This window comes from Neopsephotus bourkii, unplaced genomic scaffold (genome assembly GCF_033783945.1).
Source record: "Neopsephotus bourkii isolate Nb327-2 ecotype Australia unplaced genomic scaffold, CSIRO-AGI_Nbou_v1 NB_1759, whole genome shotgun sequence".
Taxonomy (NCBI): domain Eukaryota; kingdom Metazoa; phylum Chordata; class Aves; order Psittaciformes; family Psittacidae; genus Neopsephotus; species Neopsephotus bourkii.
The window spans coordinates 420149-442078 of NW_026902233.1; the positions used below are offsets into that span (position 1 = coordinate 420149).

Below are 21930 nucleotides of genomic sequence, written 5' to 3' on the forward strand. Positions count from 1 at the left end.
TTGATTACTAAGGCAATTACAGAAGTCTTCATTAACTATGGTGAAGTGTAAGGGCAACTGTTAGTGTTCAGGTTTACAAGCAAAGTCTGTTCCCAGTCCTTCTTCACAATTTGTGTGTTTTAAAGTTTCCACCCCCTCCCCTTCATTCTTTTCTCCTCAGTGGAGATAGTTTCTGAACTCTTCAGGGTACACACTTTCTTCCCCCTCCTGCATCTGCTGCTTCCTTGTAGGTGTACTTTGATGCAACAGCACAGCCTAACTTAAGATACAAGGCTCTTCAGTATAACATGGTGTTAAAAATGAAGAACAAAGGTTTCAAATACATTGTTATATATGTAGGTTTAGAATAAAATATTATCTTTTAGAGTAAATCTTAACAATTTATATATTAATCCCTTTATTGTTCATCTTCCACCCATTTTCTGTATTTTGTTTCGTTTATACACTGCATAATGGGAATAATATTATTCTATGTAGGTTAGCATTAATTTGGCACATTCAGCCCCACAAAGGGTAGCCAGAATTCAAAGTGTGGGATTGAATGTTTACACATTATTTGTGCACCTTTGTTCTTTACCTGTTAAAGAAAAATTGCTTTTCCTTGGAAGCTGTCTGCACTGTTCAGGCCTTACCATTCTACCAAAGCATCAGTGATCTTCTGAGTTGATCTCTGCAGTGGCTTCTTTTGATTTTCGTCAGGACTTGGCTGTGGGTGAGGAGAGTCTGCTTCTTCTGTCATTGCTCCTTCTGTATTAAGAAAGAAAATGTACCCTCTGTGTCCTGTCCACCAATTCCCAAACTCCCTCTTCTCCCCTTGGCTGCATTAACTTAGTGTTTTTTTTCTCAGGCCTGGCTCTAATTATGTACTTGGAGGGTGACCCTCCGAGGGTACTGCCCCATGAACTGCTGTAATTTGGGTCATCTCCTTCAGGATTCATCTCTGTACTTTGTCTGTTTTCTCATCTTCTTTCGTCAGGGTAAGCAGCGTTTTTTCCTTCATCTGTTCTCATCTGTAGTAGTGATTGTTTTCCCTTTCAATTTGTTAGTGTCCTTCCTAGCTGTGGGCCTAAGACTGGGTAGAAGCTGGAGCCTGCAGAAGCAGTTAGCACCCATCTGTGTGATGATGAACTGCTCTGTTCTTACTGTGGCACTTGCAGAATTATCTCTCACTAGGAAAGCAGGAAAACCTGTTTGTTTAGTGGTCCAGGTTGAGTGGTGGTAAAAGGGTAGCTCCAGCAGCACTCACATTATGGATGGATAAATCATGTGTACCCTCAGTTAAGTTTTGGTGAGAAGTGCTTGTGCTTGTGAGCGAATGGCAGAGATGGACAAAGTACTGGCCTTTAGTTTAAGGAAACGTTGCCTTGAGTCTTGGCTTTCGCTATATTTGTGTCCCCTAAAAAGCTACTTTTTCTGATTGTATTTGGGAAAATTTTTGAATTGGTCTTCATGATGGCACCTTTTGTATTTGGGAAAATTTTTGAATTGGTCCTCATGATGGCACCTTTTCTTGCTGTTTGGACGAGGTTTTTCTTCACAATGTTCTTACCAGATGTCCATAGGGGAAGAAGGGTTGCTCTTTGGGAGTCCCCCACTGTAGTACTAGCTTGCTTTCTTTGCTGTTTTGAAGTACTGATAAGTCCAGCCTGATCAGTTCCCAGCTAATAGGGATTTCTGTACTTCCCCTCAGCTGTTGAAAAAGTAATTGAAGTTTTCTTGCTTTTGTTTATGATGAACAAGGGAGTTGCCCCAGAAAGGCAGTTACTCCCTCTCTGCTACTTTGTCCACTTAATGACTGTTTCTGCTAATGAAGGGACTGTTGGCCACATGTGCCAACGTGTACACTTCAGTACGCCACAAATCCTAGGAAGCTTTTTATTCTAATAAATTTCTATTCTAATTTTACTGAATTTAACCTTTTATTTTAAGGAATATTCCTAGAAAATTTAATGTATTAACTGACTAGTATATCCCATGGAGGTTTTAGTGAAATAAGATACTTAATACTTTTATATTAGAGTAAAATGAGGCATGTATGTGAGCTTGTGTTTGAATCTGATCACACACAGAGTTACCTGCATTTGTTCTGAATGGGTGGGTTCTGATTATTTGCAGTTTACAATATTTCAGGCTATTCTGGGTGAGCGTCATTTTTGGCATGTACTTCTATCACATGAAATTTGCTTGTAAGCAGTTTAAAATTAATGATCTTTTTTTGTTGTTGTTGTTGTTTCTAAGTCAGTATGGTTGGTAAAATGTGTGATTTAGAAAGCAACCTTAAGCAGATTTTAGAGTGAAGGTAGATAAAGTTTATTACACTAAGCACATCACAGGCATGAATTTAAAGTGCTGTTGGTACAATTTCTAACAGTACCGCATATTTAAATGTCCTATTTAATTTTCCTGAAAGAGCAACAAGTTATGTCATAGATGGTTATCAAACATGTTTTGTCTTGCATGTAGCATTTCTGTTTCACGTGGCAGTCCCATGTATTGAAGATTAAGATGCTTTTTTCAACCAGAACCTCCTTTTCTTGTCTACCAGAAATACTTTTAATCTTATTGTGAATACTGTTTTCATGATTGTAACGCTAATTTAGGAAACTTTTGTTTAAAAATAGGGCTGTTTTGAAAACACTGGTATGAATAAGATAAAAACGTGGCTTGCTAAAAAAGTTTTCATTCTGGGGTTGATTTTAAATACTTCCAAAAAAAGACTGGGTTTCCATGACCTGCAAGCCCTTCTACTTCATTCAGTGAACATTATAGTGGCAGTTAACACAGCGATGCTGGCAGGACCAGTGCTTGAGTGCACCTTTCCCAGTACTCAACGCTTGGATGGTTCTTGACCATTCGTAGAGCTGCCCACGGTTCTTTAATTAGAAACAGATGTCCTAAATGAAAAGGTTGATTATACCAATGTTAATGGTTCAAATGCTACTCGCAAATTTCTGGCTGTATATTGAAGTTCAGTAGGATATTTTTTTGTATACATAAAGAAAGCAAATTTCTAAATTGTTGGTAGAAAAGTGCTTACACAATGTGATAAAACAGTATGTTATTTTAGTTTGAAATACATCAGTTCCTTATAATAACAATTTTTCTGGAAGGTATTCTAAGTAAAAGATCCATAAAGGATTTTAAGAGTGTGTATGTGTGTATTTGTGTATGTATATAGATGTATATGTATATCCTTCTGCACTTGCATTGAGTGTAGGAAAATTCTAAAACTGATGCAGCTGTACTTACGGATGATTTCTTTCAGGTCTACTGAACTTCTTAAGGTTTTTAAACTGCTTTTTTTTTTTTTTTTTTAATATTTTCCTGACCTGCAGGGAGGGAGCCTCTTGGGAAATCAACATAAAATTCTAAAAGACTTCTCTTGATTTGTATGCACAATATTGGATAAAAACTACCCCAGAAAATGCCTGCTAAATAACAGTTAACATAATAGGTTGAGTTTTATTTTAAGATTTTTCATCTTTTTAATAGTACTTCTTGTTTTTTGCTTTGTTGGGATTAAGATAACAACTCCATTCATTTAACTTTCTGTCATCTTAGAAAGCACAGCAGAAACATAATCAGCATCTGGACAAACCGGTTCCAGCTGTTGTATATTTTAATTTCTGGAGGTTATCTCTTTTCCCATTTCATCTCCTTCTGCCAGTACATACCTCATGAATTTAAAAGTACATCTTTGTTTTGCTATTAATGAGATCAACATTTCTACCCTCTTCTGAAACTTCAGTTCCGTTTACTGCCTTAAAAAGTTGTTCTGTGTTTCAGCACTTCTGTCTACTACAGGTCTCTCTGATTACCTTTATTTTCTCATTTACTGGCTTTCTTAAGTACTTTGTTCATGCACATCATTCCAATGAAATTGTTCATCTTTACGGCTTTAGTGTCCTCCTTCTGGTCAGAAACTGTTTCATATATAGCTATATATGTAGTGTTTTTTATATATATATATATATATGTATATATGCATATATAACAGTCTCGGTTTGTGTCAGGAGTATGTTTTTGAGGTGAATCTTAAACCCTGCTCACTGCATCACTGCAGATGCCAGATCTTCAGTGCTATCTCTGTCAACAGATTCATTTCTGCTGATATTGCAGCTGCATTTCTGCATATACATGCATATACAGATGCATTTCCACTGCCTTGACTTCTGTTACTTCCCTGGGCTTTGCTGCTCGTTCCTGCACTCCTTCAGTCTCATCTGTTTCCATATCTGAAATTTGGGTCACCCACAACCCGAACCCAGGCTCACTGATGTTCAGCCTCCAGCCTTGCTTGCATCCAAGTTTTTCATCTGGGTGCTCTCTTATGGTCTTAAGCTGTGATGGAAACTGATCCTGTCTCCACTTCAACTGTCACAGCTTCTTGTGTTGTGTTACTGCCAAGATAGTTTCCTGGTGAAGTCAGTATCTGTTTGTGGTCTTTCCTGTTCTATGTAGAGACTGAATGCCATTTTTTCCTTTTGAAGTGCTGGACACCGCTACACCAGATACTCTCGTAATACATAGCACTGCACAGAACATCCAGATATTCTCAGACTAATTTAACTTTTTTTAGTAAGCAACTTTTCACAGAGAACCTGATCTGACCATTTTATTAACTTCTGGCTCTGCAACTGTTCATGCATAGTATCTTGTGTGTGTAGTGTTACAGCTAAAGTATACTAGGATACCTCTTTGTTTCGGAAAATTCTGAGAAATTCAACTCAAAGAGCTTCCTTCTTCAGTGAACATACTATATATTGCTTCAGTTATATAGGAAGAACTGCATACTTTGCTTACTAGCTTGTTCACATTGAAAAATGCCATCTTCTTGCAGTGTCCTTTTTGTACATAATGAGCGATGGTAAACATTGGATTTTTGTGTCAGAATAAGGCTGGGGTTTTTTTGTGTTCTTATACGTAGCAAGTGTTAATAGAACTATGTTAAGGAAAGTATATACACACATGAGTGAATGTTAAAATGATGTTTCTAGCAACTTCACAGGTAATGCAATTTCAGAAGCTGGATCTGTGTATAAGAACTGACGTGTTTCAGTATACTGTTAACATTATTTAGACTTACCTTAATACAACACTTCATTTAATGTTGTAGAAAAAAAAACTTGCCTTTGCAGCTTCTGCGTTGAAGCTTGTTTTCTGTGAGAAACTGGTAAAAGCTCATCTGAGATACAGGAGAAATCCCCGGCCTTTCTGAGCTACATACACTTGAAGGATTAGCTGGTATTAGCTGCACTTCTGTATGCCTGTTGTACAAATAGTACTCTCTGTATATTACCCAGCCTTATAGTACTGAATCCCACGTTTTTTCCAGGTGACTCATTTCTGGCTACAAATTCTGTTCCTGTTGTTTAATTACTTTCTGTTAGCTAATGCAATTTCATGTGTCTGATTTGTAACTCTTTCTGGGCAGGGCTCTTCTTCTGATAAGCAAGCAGTGCCTGATTAATATGGATGCTAGCAATACGTGTTCACTGCACTGCAAGGTGCAAAGTATGACTGTATCAAAGCACATAACTTGAAATTTCTTGGAACATAACAGTTATATCTGATTCAGGCAATGAATATGCCTGCAGAATAGAAAGTGAACTCTGGTGTATGAGGAGCAGCCATTCAGTGATATTCTAGGGGCTTTTAAAGTCTCTCTTCTGTTCCTGTTGTATAAATCCAAAAGGCAATTACCCCTTCTCCGTGGAAGCACACTCACAGACAAACAAAACATGCAGTTTTCATTACCTAACTAAACTACTTAAGCAAGACAGTTTTTTTTTCTCTGGTTTTGCTAATTGCACAGGAAGAATGCTGAGAAAATAACACAGCAGCTGAATCAGAGGAAAAATGAAAGGAGTCACCTGTTGCCATCTATGTTTTAGTTGTCTGTTAGGATGTATTTCAAGCTGGGTTTGTGTTTTACTTTTTTTTGGCAACATCTGTTCCACCTCCCATTCTCACCTCACACCGACGCATGTATGTGTGTTTGTGGTGGGAGGATGTTGAAGGTACTTTAAGCCATTTGTTCAAACTGGCTTTGCAGCAGCATCAAAGAAATTTGAAAGGCAATGCTAACTTCTAAAAGAAAAAAAATGTTAAAAGCACCAGGAAGCTTAGATTTTTAGGGATGTTCAATTAGTACTCATTAGGATTCTTGCTTTCAACAAGCCTCCAAGGAAAAAGGTCATTAATATGAGATGTAAATAATTTTACTGAACAGCAATCTGTATTGAAAACTACCCAACTTCTTATACAGTGTTAAAGCTTAGATAATACTGTTTTAAAGAAAAAGTGTTAAGTTGAAAATACTGAATACTCACCTGTTAATGACAGCTTATTATTAACAGTTGTTATGTCCTGCCATGCTGGGTGTGGTATTTGATGGTATTGGAAGACATGACTTGCATAAAAGAAGAGTTTTACAGTATTCTGTAAGGATTAGTGTTAGAGGCTATCCAAGAGAGATCAGGCAAGACCATATGGATATTTGAGTTGGTCCTTTGTGGATTATTTTCCAAGTGTTTTTGACAGTAGAAGGTTTGATATGTAGTGCTTCAATATGTTACTTCATTCTGTTGTTAGGGTTTTGCTTCTGAAGGTACAGATTTCTTTTTTTCCTTTGTGGCGTCTGGATTTAGTTACAGGATACTCCCTCACTAGTGGAAATTGGAATAATGAAAATGTAGTGTTGTAGGAAAATCAAAGCATACATGAATTATTGTTTTAATCTGAGTGTACAGAGTCTTTTGTAGACCAGATGACTCATAGCTTTGCTGATACCTTTGATGGGTTTTTGTGTTCAGATTTATATCTTCAAAGTTTAATTAAAAAAAAAGTAAATGTATAGACTGGTCCAGCAGAGTTGTATGAGCAAAATGGAAGAATCCAGATAGAAGCTTTTTCACTCTAGCTTATAGTTAGACAGCTCCTGCATAAATCTGTAGGGGTTTTTTTTCAATGCATATTCCTCTAGGTTGATCAGTATTTATGCCATTTACATTAGGTTTATTGTTGTACATTTGCATACATGTGTTCTTGATGCCACTTTTTCCCAGCTCTTTTGAGTTTTTTGATAATTAATTATGTCTTCCTTTAATAAGTGACTTAAAGTTGCTAATACCAATCTTAAAATAATCTTTTTATTTCCTGTAATTTTCCACAAAAATAGATAATATACCTGAGAGAATCCCCAGAAGACATGTACAGGCTTATATTGTCTGGAAGCGTTTCATATCTTCCTTTCAGGTAAATAACAAGTTGTTAAAACTTTCTGTAGCTTGGTAGTTTGAATAAGAATGTAGCATTTGTCAGTACTAATTTAATGGGGTTTTTCTTCTGAAATTTTAACACATGGCATATTCGCTGCCTGAGCTTTTAGTGCAGGCTTCTGAACAGGGGTTTTAGCAGCTGGTACTGAAGTGTACTGACGGAAAGTAAAGGAGCCACGCTGCTTTGTACAGCCTCTTGTTGAGATTTTTGATCTTCATTGCTTCTCACTTGGCAGTCTGGTTTTGTGCCAGTAGTTGACAGTTAAATGTATCAATATATCTGTCATTCATCACAAGTGGCTTGTAATAACTCTTAGCACTCCATTTTTCCTACTTGTGGAATGTATACAGCAACCCACAAATACTGTTACGTGCATAAAGAATGCTAACCACCCTCATATGATTTAGTAGCTTTAAAGTATTTTTTTTGCTATTGAGGAAATGTGTAAAACCATTCGTTTGGGGTTGTTTGACCTTGGCGGGGTATAATTCTAGCTGTTTCAGACCACAGACTTCTCTCTGTGGTACATGCTGTGCTGCTCAGTGTAGCAAATAAAGTCCACAAGTTGTGCAGAGGAGCAGCTTCTTTTCTTCCCAACAAGAGTTTCTGAATGTCATGCTAATTTTCCATTGACTGACACAATATGCAGAAAAGAATGGCCAGAAAATTTTAGGAGGCAATTTTACTGTCTATATTGTTATGGGTTGATTAATTCAGTCCTTGCTTGTTTGTTTTCTAGTTCTCTTGCCAAGAGATGGGCTTTTGATGGTTTGAATTTCTGTTACTTCCCCCTGCCACCACCACAGTATAATGGTGTAGTAGCATCTCTCTTTATTTGCATACTTCCATCATCACATTTCTCACTTTTAAATTCCATTTTTATATTCCCAGAAGATCAAAGGTGATGCTTAGGAATACATTAAGTTTGTTTCTAAATATCATAAAGGTGTATGTGGGTGATGGAGATAGCTTTTCACTCAGGTCATATACCCTACCCAGATTTCTAGACTGTCACTTCAGCAACAATGCTGAAAGAAATGCAGAGATGTGTTATCTAATAAGACTGAGAGCTGACTTCTGAAGACATGTCCAGCCTCTGGGATAAATAATACAGTCTGCTGAAGCATCTGCAAACTGTACCATTTTCTTGAATTTACCAGTGCAACTAAACCTGGTGTAAATAGAGGAACTGAGATTCTGTTAATGATTTTGGGTCTGGGCTCTGCTCCTTTAAGATCTTCATCTCTGCGAAAACCAGTACCTTCCCACAGAACAATAAAAAGTCAGGTAGTTGACACTTAGGGTCATTATCAACAGGAAATCTTATGTTAGTAGGATGCAACAATTTTTTTTCACTTACAGAATCACAGTGAGGTTGGAAGGAACCTCTGGAGATCATCTGGTCCAACATCCCTGCCCAAGCAGGGCCATCTAGATGCAATTGTCTAGGACCACATGCAGATGATTCTTGAATGTCTCCAAGGATGGAGACTCCACAGACTCTCAGGGCAACCCATTCCAGTGCTCAGTCACACTTGAGTGAAAAAGGAATCCTGATGTTCAGAGAGAGCCTTCTGTGTTTCAGTTTGTGCCCGTTGTCTTTGGTCCACTGAAAAGAGCTTGACTCTTGTCTTCTTTGCACCTTCCCTTCAGGTATTTATATACACTGAAAAGGTCCCCCCCTGAGCCTTCTCCAGGCTGAATAGTTCCAGCTCTCTCAGCCTTTCCTTCTATATAACATAGATCAGTCCCCTCGTTATTTTGTGGCCCTTTGCTGGACCCTCTCCTGTATGCCCATGGCTCTTTTGCGCTGAATAGCCCAGAACTGGGCACAGTACTCCAGGTGTGATCTCAGTAGTACTGAAGAGAGGGGAGGGATCACTGGCCTTAACCTGCTGGCAGTGCTTTGCCTAATGCAGTCGAGGGTACTGTTAGCCTTGTCATAGGTGACAATGCTGACTCGTGGAAGTTGGTGTCCTCCATAACCATCAGGCCCTTTCTTCAAAGCTGTTTTCAGCTAGGCAGCCCCTAGCCTGTACTGGTGCCTGCGGTTGTTTCTTCCAGGTTCAGGACTTCATACTTCTTGTTGAACTTCACGAGGCTTCTATCAGCCCATTTGTCCAACCTGTCAAGGCTCCTCTGGATGGCAGTACAACCCTTTGGTGTACCAGCCACTTCTCCCAGTTTGATGTCATCGCCAGACTTGCTGAGGGAACTCTCTGCCCCTTCATTCAGATCATTAATGAAGCTGTTGAACAGGATCAAACACAGTATTAACCCCTGCTGTATACTGCTAGTTCCTGGCCTCAGATTAGAGTGTATCACTGTATGTCACTGACCACCACACTTTGGGCACAGCTATTCAGTTTTCAGTTCACCTGTGTGCTCAACCAGATCACATAACCACTAGCTTGTCTGTGAAGACTTTATGTAGACAGTGTCAAAGGCCTCACTGAAGTTCACATAGACAATATTCACTGCTTCTTCTTTCATCTACCAGACCAGTTATTTCATTGTAGAAGTTTATCAAATAGGTCAAGTGTGACTTTGCCTCAGTGAATCCATGCTGACTGCTCCTTGTGATTTTCTTGTCCTGTATGTATCTGGAAATGGTTTCTAGGAGTAGCAACTCAGATTCTGGGGATTGTGATGATGCCGACTGACCTCTAGTTCCCTGGGGATGCCATCGTGCTCTTCTTGAAATTGAGAGTGACATTCGTTTTCCTCCAGTCTTCAGACATTTTCTCCAGTTCCCATGATTGATCAGAGATTATTGAGAGTGACCTTGCAATGACATCAGCTATTGCTGATGCACTCATGGGTGCATCCCATCAGGACCCATGGACCTAGATATGTCCCGTTTATCAAACTATTGCCCAACTAGATCCTCTTCCACCAAAAGAACATCTTTGTTACTCGAGTCTTTCCCCCTTGTTTGTGAGATCTTGGATTCCTGAAGGCTGATCTTGCTTGTGAAGTCTGGGGCAAAGAAGGCATTCAGCACCTCAGCCTTTTCCGTGTCCTGTGTAACCAGGTCTCCCGCTTCATTGAGCAATGAGCCCACATCTTCCCTAGTCTTCCTTTTGTCACTTACGTATGTATAGAAGGTCTTCATATTTTCTTTGACATCCCTGGACAGAATAAATTTCATCCCTGGGTGTCGGACAGTGTCTCTGTATTCCTCCCAGGTTAACCTGTCCTTGGTTCCACCCTCTGTGTGCTTCCTTTTTGTGTTTGAGTTTGCCCATGAGGTGCTTGTTCATCCATGCAGGTATACTGACATATTTGCCTGTCTTATACTCATTGGAATGAGCTGCTCTTAAGCTTGATAGTGATTCTTGAATATTAACCAGCTTTCTTGGGCCCCTCTTCCCTCCAGGGTTTTATCCCATGAGACTTTTCCAAGCAGATCCCCACAGGTTAAAATCTGCTCTCCTAAAGTCCAGGATTGTCAGCTTGCTTTTTACCCTTCTACCTGCCTTCTGGATCCTGAACGCCATCATCTATCTCATAGCAAGGCTGCCTTTGACTTTCACATCCCCACAGAGCACCACATTGTTGGTGAGCGTGAGGTCCAGCAGAGCACTATTCCTCATTGGGTTCCGTATCACTTGGAGGAGGAAATTGTTCATTGTTCACTGCAGGAGCCTCCTGGGTTGCTTATGTTCTGCTGTATTGTCCCTCCAACAGATACTGGAGTGGCTGAAGTTCCCCATGAGGACTGGGGCTTGTGAATGTGAGACCGCTTCTATCTGTCTGTAGAGGGCCTCATGCACTTGTTCTTTCTGGTGGTTTGGCCTAACAGCCTTTACTTGTCCTCTCTTTTACGTGAATGGGTTCTGTTATTTCCTTCTCTTGGTGATTTCACCACCACCACCTCACACTGATTCATTAAGGAGGAAAATAAATTGTAGAGGCAGGCATACAGATTCTTCAGACATTTTTCCTCCTGTCAGTTGACATTTGAACACAATATATTAGAAACATTAGTGATTCTCTGCTGACGAGGGTTGCCTGGTCTCAAAAGATGTTCTGCCAAGATGTAATATTCTTTGATGTAGATTGAGTTTAAATATATTTTGACTTGACTGTAGCATTCCTGTGGAATGCTAACTCTTCAGTGCTTATGGAATCTAATAAGGGTCACATATTAAGAACATGTCATTGTAGGATCAACAGAATTAAAAAATTGTAGGTGAGAAGAGAGTTTAATGAAAGACAGCTTCTCTTCATGTTTGAGCATTAACTATTTTATGCATGTTAAGGAAAGTCTTTTAGTACATCTTACTAAAGAAATATTTATTATATTCTACTAAAACTGTCAAGATACAACTGTGTGTCTTGACAGTTTCAGTAAAAAGGTGCTTGCTGTTATCATATTAATATTTACTTTTTTGAAAGTGTGCTTCATGAGAAAATGTTCTAAGAGTGTATGTTAGAATATGATGCAAATTTAGGCACTAGCTTTTGTATTGTCTGTTCTTTGTTGACATGAACACTGAAACATGCTGGTTTTGATGTTCATGTCAGAAATTGAACATGTCAGCTTTACCAAAACTATAACTGGAGTAATCTTACTCTTGGATCATCTGTTAACATAACTTGCTTTATGTTTTGTTGTTATTGTAAGATGCAAGGTGAGGAAAATTAAGTAATCATTCGACATAATTATTTCACTATAATTGTACTTATTTTGAAACAATTTTTAAAAGGTGTTTTAGAGAAGTGTCTTCAGTTGCTTTCACTTTGATTAAAATATAATAATTTAACTCTTTTGGTCATCATATTTTACAGGGATGCTTCATTTGGTACTTGCAGTTTTCATCTGACACTGCTAGACTGTTTCCATGCAATAAACAAGGTCAGTAAACCAATTTTTTTTGTATTGCAAGAGGTCAGCGAAGTATTGCCCAGTAGAAGAAGACGACTTAGGAAACTACCATCCAATTAAAGCTGTTCAGTAGCAGCAGATTTCTGATTGTTGCATAGTTTATTATGCATTGTGATAAAACTTCTAGATACAACATCCACAGAAATTGACCTATACCTCATGTAGCCAACTAGTGATTTTAAAGAGGTCTTATTTATGTAATATTCCAGAACAGTAAATCATGCCTCTAATCCCTAAGAGTCTTGTGATAAATTTATTTTTATTCCATTCATTCCCACCACCCCCGCCCGCCGTCTTACAATTTAGGATAAATATAGCCTTTGAATGTAGTTTTGAACTGGTTAGTGATACATGCTAATTATTTCAAGTTTTTCTTTAGTAATACAAGTAGAACAACTGTTAGGAGTCAGGTGCTTATTTTACCACCAGTACAGTGGCAAAGTAACATACTGAAGGACAGCAGAATTTAGATGTGTTCTTTTTAGTCTGTATGAGCAGTGAAATGCAGAGTTACGCAGCTCTCCACTCTACTACTGTCTTTTGTATTATGGGTATCTCTGCCAAATACGGGCTGAGATTAAGCCATCTTCATGCAGATGTGTGATTTTCATCTTTTTTGCATGTTTTGACGTTGGCTGCTTGTATGCCAAAAGCGGTGTGAATTGCTATTATTATTCGTACCAGTGAACAGCCAGGAAAAGTAACAGAAGATGATGTAGTGAAAGAGGAGATTAGAATGTAGTATTTTAAATACCTGGAGATGTGGGATTATACGTGTTTGTGCTTCCTGACCTCACAAGTGGGTAAACTGCCTGTTACCTCAATGTTTACATTTTTTATACAGTATTAAATATAATTAAATATAATGGTGTGGATAATTATAGGATGTTGGGGACCACTCTTGTGCTATGTGCCTGCAAATAATTTAAAATCTATGAAGATATTAGCATTGTAGTGAGAGTGAATAGCATTCATGCACAAAAATATTTGTAATCCTTGAATGCAGACTTTAGAATCTATTCATAATTTCAATAGATAATTTTTGCCAATTATTTTTATCTTTTTTAATTTATACAGCTAGTAGTAATAAAAAGACATTGCTTCTGTAGTCTGGGATTTTGTAGTGGTTAGATAAAACCAGAAAAGAGTGGATTTGCTTGTCAAACAATACTTAACATTTTCAAGTCTGTTTTGTACCAAGACTGAGTTGATCTGTATTTTTTCAAACATATGAAGAAATCTCTCTGAGACAGTAGAACAGGTATTAAGGGGCTTTTCAGTAACCTGAAAGAGTGATAAACTGTCTTCATGGAGAAGGTTTTGTCTTTTTTAAAAGCTGTATTCTGAATTTTAGGCTTTGCAGTACGGTTTCCTGGATTTCAGTACTTTTGATGTAAATGAATATGAGCATTATGAAGTAAGTGTTCAGTATCAATCTTCTGATTTGTTTGCTGTTACTAATATTAAGATCATTGTTTCTAATATGAGCGGTTTTTTTTGTTTTTTTGGTTGGTTTGTTGTTTGGTTTTTTTTTTTTGTAGTAGTAGTAGTAGTATTATGTTCCATTTCTGTTTTGTCTCTTTAAACTTTGTTAAATAAAGGTGTGTTGTCAGAAAACGTTAAAATTCATATCTAAGTATAGTTGGCCTCAAACGTGGTGGGGGAAACAGAAACCAAAATAGGAATAAATACTTTTTTCTTTTTTTTTCCACAATTATTAAAGCCCTGGATGATGGGGAGTGAAAATTTGGCCACTTTTTAGAGGTCATGAGCATTCTTCAGCAGTTTTGATGAAACACTCGAGGGCATAGTGATCCAAGCTTAACTGAATTCTGAAGAACAATTAAAGTATGTATCTGTGAACACATGGCAAAGGTATAATAACAACACCCTTTGAGGTAGAGAAGGAAACAGGGCTGGGAAACTCTTAAGCTTACAAAATTCTCTCTGCAGCATGGGAAATGAATGTGACAATGAAGGGCTGCAATCCTTGACAGAATATGTGCAGTCTCAGAACAGCAAAGCTGCCAGTTACCTGAAAAGAGAAAATTAATTGTTCTTAGAAGCTTAAGAAAAAAAAAATTGTGGACAAAGATAAGTCCAAGGTTATACTTTAGAAACCTATAGAAATTAAAAATTAGGAGTTTACCTTCATCAGAAGGCCATCAGTTGTGGTGTTCTAAAACTCTAATTTAGAAAGCAGAGAACACAGGCAAGAAGAGTGAGGTTAAGAGCATCTGGCATCCTCCCAGTGGAAAAGAAAGCAGGCAACTAACATAACTTCCTTTGGCAAAAATTGTACATCAGTTCTATCTAGCATGTATTTTGAAACAATAAGGAAAAGCTTGAAAATACAGGGATAATGATAAACCAAGCATTTTCTCTTGACAGAGAGCAGAAAATGGAGATTTTAACTGGATAATACCAAACAAATTCATTGCCTTCAGTGGACCTCATTCAAGAAGTAAAATTGAAAATGGTATGCTTAAAAAAGGAGGTGGGGGACAGAAGCCCACTGCTTTCTTAGTTGATTGTTATCAGTAAGACCAAGCTTTTAAAATTGTTCCTCAAACAGTTGTTTTTTTCCTTGGCTCTTTTTCTTTTATAAGAACCCTGGCAGTAAAATTTTAATGCTTGGTTTAATTGTATCTGACTTGGGTCATTATGTTAAAATTCCATTTTCGAATAGTCTCTTTCTTTATACTGAACATGAATTCTATTTTGAAAGTGTTTTCATCTCTTGTTGCTGAGTCTTTGTTTATTTCTGCAGTTTGAGCCTTACTCTCTTCTTTTTCTTTTTTTTTCCCCCTTTCCTTTTTCAAATAGGCTATCCCCACCATGCTCCAGAGGCTTATTTCCCATACTTCAGAAAACATAAGGTCACCACTGTGGTACGCCTCAACAAAAAAATGTATGATGCCAAACGATTTACAGATGCTGGATTTGAGCATTTTGACCTCTTCTTTGCTGATGGAAGCACACCTAGTGATACTATAGTTAAAACCTTTCTAAATATTTGTGAAAATGCTGAAGGTGTTATAGCCGTTCATTGCAAAGGTATAGTGTAAAAACTATTTATATTACAAGCGATGCTTCTAGTTACAGTTCCTGAGGTATTTTGCATTGTAATTGCTTTAACTTATTAACAGGTCTGCCAGTCTGCAGCTTTTCCATACATTCTTTCTGTGCTTATATGATGCACTTAATCTTCTAATGTCTTTAAGTTCCTGACAAAGTTTTGCAGATGTGTCCAAAAATGAGGCTGGGGAAAGTGAGCTTGCCAATATCAACAGCTCTTTCTACTACAAATCATTTGCACTTTGAAAGGATGCTTTCGAGCCGGAATTTGAAGTCCTGGCAGGGTTTATAAATCTCTCTGAAAATACACATTTAAATACACAAGTCATAAACGTTTGAAAATATCAGTCCTTTTTTTTGAGATTCCTCATCAAGTGTGAGAGTTCTTCCAGATCACAGAAGGCTTTATCCCTCTGAAACCATTTATACTGGCTATATTGAGCATGCTCTGAGTACCTGTTCTTCCAGAGTTAGACTGCCAAGGAAAAGATATTCAGAGCATGCCCATTGCAGCTAGAGCAAAGATACAGTTTTCTGTGGTTCTAGAGGAACTATGTTTCCCTTCTCACGCCATCTTCGATTGTCAGACATTCTTCCTCCACAAACTTTGCCTCACCAGCATAGCCACTAATACTGTGGTTGAAATAGCAAGGCCTTTCCTTAACCCATTTGCCTGGGACCTGCAAAGACTGTATTTTCGTACTTGGATCTGCTATCCATTTGCTGTATGTTTAACATGAATACACTACGAAATGAAAGAACTGGTAAAAACTGCATCCTGACTGCTGGGAAACAATTGCACATTCTTATTCTTCACAGAGGTAATAAATTTGGGCATACTGCATAGTTGATTACACCTGAATATTGAGTATCAGTGATACAAGTGCTTTGTTTTCATTCAAATTAAGATATTCATTGATATTTGCAATACTAATGGTGTCTGAACTGCCTTATGTCCCTCAACCTGCGCTTAACTCTTGAGGAAGACTAGAATACTGTAGCCAGTTCTTAAAGCTGGGCAAGGCATGGAAAGTGCTGTGAGGCTGTCTTGGCTGCTGGGCTATACTTTTACACTGGGCTGCAAGATTTTGTGTTGGTGTTGAGCAGTTTATTGTCAAATGAGAGAAGGTGATGTGTGGCTTGACATTTACAGCAAGTGGTCAAGAAGAGATGCTTAGATGAAGCTGTCCTTTCCCTCTCATGTTTCCCAAGATAGAACTGTTTTGAGGGCCATTACAAGGGAGTTCCTCATTCTGGAGTACTTCTTGGCTGTGTCTGTTAGTACCCAGCTCTCCCTATAGCAAAATTGGTGGGTTTTGGGAACTAAAGTAAGAGATTAGTTAGAAATGGGTGGGAAGAGCAGCTGGTTTCATGTTTCAATTTGCAATTAGGTGCTTTGAGAATTTTGGAGAAAAAGCCACCTGTTTTATCCCATGCATAAAAGCTTTCTCATACCTATATAAATATCAATAGATAAATGCATAAATAAGGGCGGGCCTACAGATTTTGTAAAGTCACTGGCTTTGGAAGATTACTTCACTCAAAAAACATGTGACCAATGTGTTAGTAACCTTGTATATGGACAAAAAAAAAAATCAAAAGGTAAGTTGCACTTTTGATCAGTAACAGTTTAATATAATTGTTTAAATAAACCAGGCAAGTCCAAGTAACAATGTATGTAGCTACAGCAGATTCCATATGAAGATGGGTGTATGAAAGAAGCCATTCTTTTGTCTTACACAGCTGGTCTTGGGCGAACTGGTACACTTATTGCCTGTTACATTATGAAGCATTATCGGATGACAGCTGCTGAAACTATTGCCTGGATTAGGATAAATAGACCTGGTTCAGTGATTGGACCACAACAACACTTCCTCATGGAGTAAGTAGATTAACTATAAATGATTTTAAAAATTAATGTAGATGTATTTTTCTTCTTACTTTATTGAACACTTAATAATCTTTGGTGTTAATTTCTTGTGTTTTGGGCTTTTTTTTCCATGTTGTGATAGCAAACAGGCAGAACTTTGGACAGAAGGAGATATTTTCCGTGCAAAGTTGAAAGGAAACCGTAAAATTGCTGTAACAAGAATTCTGTCAGGAGTAGATGATATTTCAATTAATGACATGAGAAACAGGCGAACCATCCGAAAGGACATTGAACTGGTAACCACTGAATATTGTGCTGTTGTGAAAGTTGTAACTGCTGTTGAGAATCTCTCAGGTTCTGAACAAACCTTTGGGTACACTAAAACTAGGTTAATTAGATTCTTTTTCTGTTTGCTCTTCTTTTATCAAGGGCACTACACAGGTGAAGTAGGAGCATCCTTATTGTACTTCAGTAATTAGGCAAATATCAGAACAAAAAAGTGCTCACAATTTGCAACCAAGCAACTGCTTTTTTTTTTTTTTCTTTTATTGTCTCATTAGATGTGTTTAAAGGAAAGGGATGAAAGGTTTTCTGATCTTTTAAGTTTCTAAGTAATTTCAACTCCTATAATACCTTTTGATGCTGTGTTTAAAAAGAATGGTATTGCTCTTTTAAAAAGGCATTGAAGCAGGTAAATGCTGTACTTAAGTGAAGATTGTTCAGCACCTAAGCAAAGATTTGATAATACATTTCCACTGTTTTAAAGGTACATGACATTCTGATGCATGTAATTCATGATACCAGTTAATGGTTTACAGCTTTAAAAGCAGGAAACAGAACGAACAGGAATGTATTTATGCCAGTAAATTTCCTTTGATTTTATGCTGGCAAACTTCCCTGTTCTGATAATTCTAACTTAAGATTTAAGATAAGGTTTATTGTTAAATGTCTAAGTGTCTATATTTTAATCTTGTTTTATCCCTCCCCCCCTCCACTGATCTAGTACAGTGATGAAGATGAAACAAACTGTGTAACACAAGGTGATAAGCTGCGTGCTCTGAAAAGCAGAAGGCAGTCAAAAGCTTCAACTACGTCTCCGTTAACGTAAGTCAGTTTCTGAATGTATAAATCCAGAACTGCTTTTATACTTTTCTTTATGAATATTTCCCTTTGCCCCCAAAGTTTGCTGCTAAGCTGCTTTTACAAATCTAAAACAAGCATGAATTCACCGTTCATCTGAAGGCTTAATGAGCACTAAGGATGCAGGAGAATTTGATTAAAGAACTGCGTTACTCAATTTCTAGTTTTCTGTGGTTCTTTTTATTCCAGTAGTCTGTGCTTTACAAGCTTCCACTGTATATCTGAATGCTTTACTCTTAGTTTAACCACAAACATTTTCTTTCCTGTGGGAGTGTAAAAATGGAAGAATGTGGCTGTGTGGTGGTTTGGCTGAAGTAAGGCGCACGTTGTTTTTTGAAGTAAAATCAGCTATGTGAGAAGAGTTGGAAGACTAATCTTCAGCTTTCTTTCATTTCCTCTTCCTTGGAGAGCAACTTTCCCTGAATCCTGTGGGCTTTGGGATAATAGGTGCTGTATCTGGGAGAAAGACACTATTTCAGCGCTTTTTTGTCAGAGAACCTGAGATACTGGTGTCTTTATTTTAGACGAGTACTGAAACACCACCTGTAAAAGAAAGTTCATAGTCACCTTTGCATCTGCTTATAGCATTTGCAGCTTTTAGCAGCTGTAGGTAGGAAAACTGTCTTATCGACCTTAAGTAAACTATAGGAGAGTGCAAGACTTGGAAGACTATTTGAATCTCATTTGGGTGCTAGGAATGGAATGGTGACCCCTGGCTGTCAGACTTTTGCAAGCAACCAGAGTCACAGACCAAAGGCAACTTGGCTTTTGTTGCGCTGTCATTCAGTAGGGGATGCTGCTGCTAGCTGCTGGCCTTTTTTTTTTGTTTTCTTTTTTACGAAGATCAGCCAGTGTCATCAGACTTTTAGAAAAAATGTGAGAGGTATGTAGCAAGAATGTGCTGAAAGTAAAGGAATGTATTTTTGGAAACTCTCACACGTTGTGTATGACTACTGCTTTTGTTTTAAAAGATTCTCTTTTGTTCATGCTCATCATTTACACAAGCAATCATTCAAGAACCAACAGATTCGGAACAAAGCTTGTACCCAGCTGACATTACAAAAAGTCAAAACACATCACCTCAGCTACCTCGAATAGTTCAGTGAAAAACAGCTACCTTGCACATTAGTTTCTAAGGCACTTAGTGTTTTAGTTTTCACTTCATAATATTTTTTTTTTCATAAAACCCACTTTTAAGTCATGCAATAAAGATTGTGAAAGATCTCCTTTATCTTTTATTCTGTAGAATGGACGTAGACTGTATGGTAATCTGTTCAGAGCCATTGTCCTAATATGCAAAAAGCCTATCAACTATTAAAAAATTACTCCATTCATAAAGCATTGTGCAACATGATTGCTCTAATTAAAACTAGTTAATTTTTACTTCTGTACAATTAAAATAATTGATCTAGGGCTTATAGTTGTTTTTTATGGTGTGCATTGTGGCATGGGGAGTTAGAATTTGCCTCCTCCTGTTCCTTCATGTTATTTACACGATGTGCAGCTTACACTGAAATAATGTGGTGAAAAATGTATAACTTCTTAGATTCTTTCTGTTACAATTATTAAATCGAAATATCCCTAGGAATATTTAGGTGCCCTACATGAGTCTTCCGCATTAGAAGAGGTGTCTTCTTCCATTTTAAGTGACTGTTAAAAATAATTAGTCTTGCAGTGAAATTGATTAACTTTATCTAAGCAAACACAAAGGAGCTTCTAAATCCTCTGTGTAGTTTTATTTCACAAAGAAAAGAGCAGCAGAAGCTGGGACAATTACAGCCTTTGAGAGCTAGAGGTGTTACTTATGTACAAGTAACAAGGGATGTGTATAATGCTTGTTAATGTTTCTTGAACTTGGTTGTTCTCACTCTGTGTGCTTTAATGAGTGGATACTTCCTAATTAGCAGTATTCTGCACCTTCTGCACCTTCAGCAAAGGATTCTGAATTAGCTTTTGCTACTTTGAACACAGGAAGGTAATACAGCCCTTCATCTGGGAGTTTACATAAGTTGCTTGCTCCTGCAAACTCATCTGGCTCTGATCTAATGTTTTAGTACTACAACATATGATGGTGAAGTAGGCTGTATGAATATAGGCTGAACAAGCTGTGTAAGAGGTGGCAGCAAGAGATCAGAGATGTACTGCTCCAGCATATGCTTACTTTCAAAAGAGCAATGCAGATTTTCTTTGGAATAGACGACTTCAGTGAGGATTTCAGAAAATTTGCTTTGATTCTAGCAACACATTGATACTACATTTGGCAATTTATGATCACGTGGATTGTTACAGTCATAGAAAGTAAGAAAATGTTTGGCAAAGGTTATAGAGCAGTATGCTTTTCAAGAGCTTGAAACAAGCCTAAATGCAGCAATAGCTTTTGCTTTTGAATTTTTGTTCATCTTTTCCTCCCCCTCCAACCCCTTTTTTAGATGGCTCCTAGCTATGCTGGTGTCTACACTGTGTAGCATTGTCATCTGGTGGATTATATGTGGCTCCCTCCTGCCCAGCCTACTATTCTGTCTAGATGGTTTAAGAAAATAGTAACCATCACCTGAGAGAGAGCCACTGTGTAAGTGTCCCATTCCATTTCTCTACAATAGCTCACGCTTTGTGTCTACTGTGTCTCATAAATGCATGTTTTCATATTATGTTTCTTACTGGCTTTGTTGCAAGAGTAATTTCACTGCGCTGGTTTTGTGGTATTTTTATATGTATTATTTCTAATAATTGATTTTTATGGCTGGCTTGCAATACAGAAAGCTGAAGAGTTTTTACAATTAGGATAACTTATAATTTTGAAGCCTTTCTTTTGTGCATGCTTCTGCAAATAAGCAAAACTATATAAGCAAAATTATATTTGTAAAAAGGAAAAAGTACTGCTTTAAAATATGATCCTAACCCTTTGCGTATTGCAGATGAAGATGTTAGCTCCAGTTTTACTTTGAAATTCATGAACTTGCAAAATGGGCTAGGTTCTCAAAGGATGGTTTTACTCACGTGAAATGACAGGAATCAGAATTTGTTAGAAATGTCAGTAGGTCTTTGTTTTTAGTAAGAGACTATAGTAGTGAATGCCACAAGAGGCAGTAACATGGGACTTCTTTTTTCCTTCTTTGCATAACAGAAAATGAGGGAGGTTGCAGTATTAGGTCAAGGCTGACTTGTTTACCCAGCCAGTCTGGTTTCATCTTCTTATGTTCACAAATAGCTTTTAATAAAAGATCTTTATGAAACTACTTAAACCCTTTCTTTCTGTTACTTGGATTCAGTAGCTGAGTAAAGCATTAAAATCACATTTGTTCCTTGGCTAAAGTTTTCACTCTTTCTCCAGTCCACTTTTGTCACAGTGGCTGCATTGATTGCTGTGCCTTCCTTCCACTTATAAAGTGCTGTGTTTTCATCAAGCAACAGCTTCCATCTTTTGGATTAACAAAACTTCAGCAGCACACAGAACTGCCAGGAAACCCAAACAGGAATTTTTTTGCTTGGTGCGCTGTCTCTCTGGAGCTGCTCAGTCACCACCACTCTGAAAGCGAAAGGGTTACTTTGGGTGAATGATTAAGACTTTAGTGTTCTCACATTAAAAATAGGTCAGAAAAGTATTTTACATCAGAGTCCTAAGTAAAAAAAGACACTGCCTCTTGGCACAACATTAAGAGTTTCTGCCCTT

The 21930-nt window shown here is 37.7% G+C and overlaps 1 protein-coding gene across 15 annotated transcripts in view; it reads left to right on the forward strand.

Annotated features, from left to right (window-relative positions):
- The window catches only part of CDC14B (cell division cycle 14B), a 47385-nt gene that overhangs the window by 14100 nt on the left and 11355 nt on the right, over positions 1-21930 (forward strand). For 4 of the 15 annotated variants that reach the window (XM_061377546.1, XM_061377552.1, XM_061377553.1 and 1 more), the window contains exons 5-12: positions 7181-7257; positions 12076-12142; positions 13527-13589; positions 14564-14651; positions 14999-15229; positions 16994-17132; positions 17263-17416; positions 18124-18224. In XM_061377546.1, the coding sequence (XP_061233530.1) occupies positions 7181-7257; positions 12076-12142; positions 13527-13589; positions 14564-14651; positions 14999-15229; positions 16994-17132; positions 17263-17416; positions 18124-18224 (920 nt within the window). Of the gene's footprint in view, positions 1-7180; positions 7258-12075; positions 12143-13526; positions 13590-14563; positions 14652-14998; positions 15230-16993; positions 17133-17262; positions 17417-17549; positions 17600-18123; positions 18225-19050; positions 19144-20689; positions 20830-21591; position 21930 lie in introns of those variants that run through there. The other 11 variants (XM_061377547.1, XM_061377550.1, XM_061377549.1 and 8 more) reach the window with 9 other exon arrangements.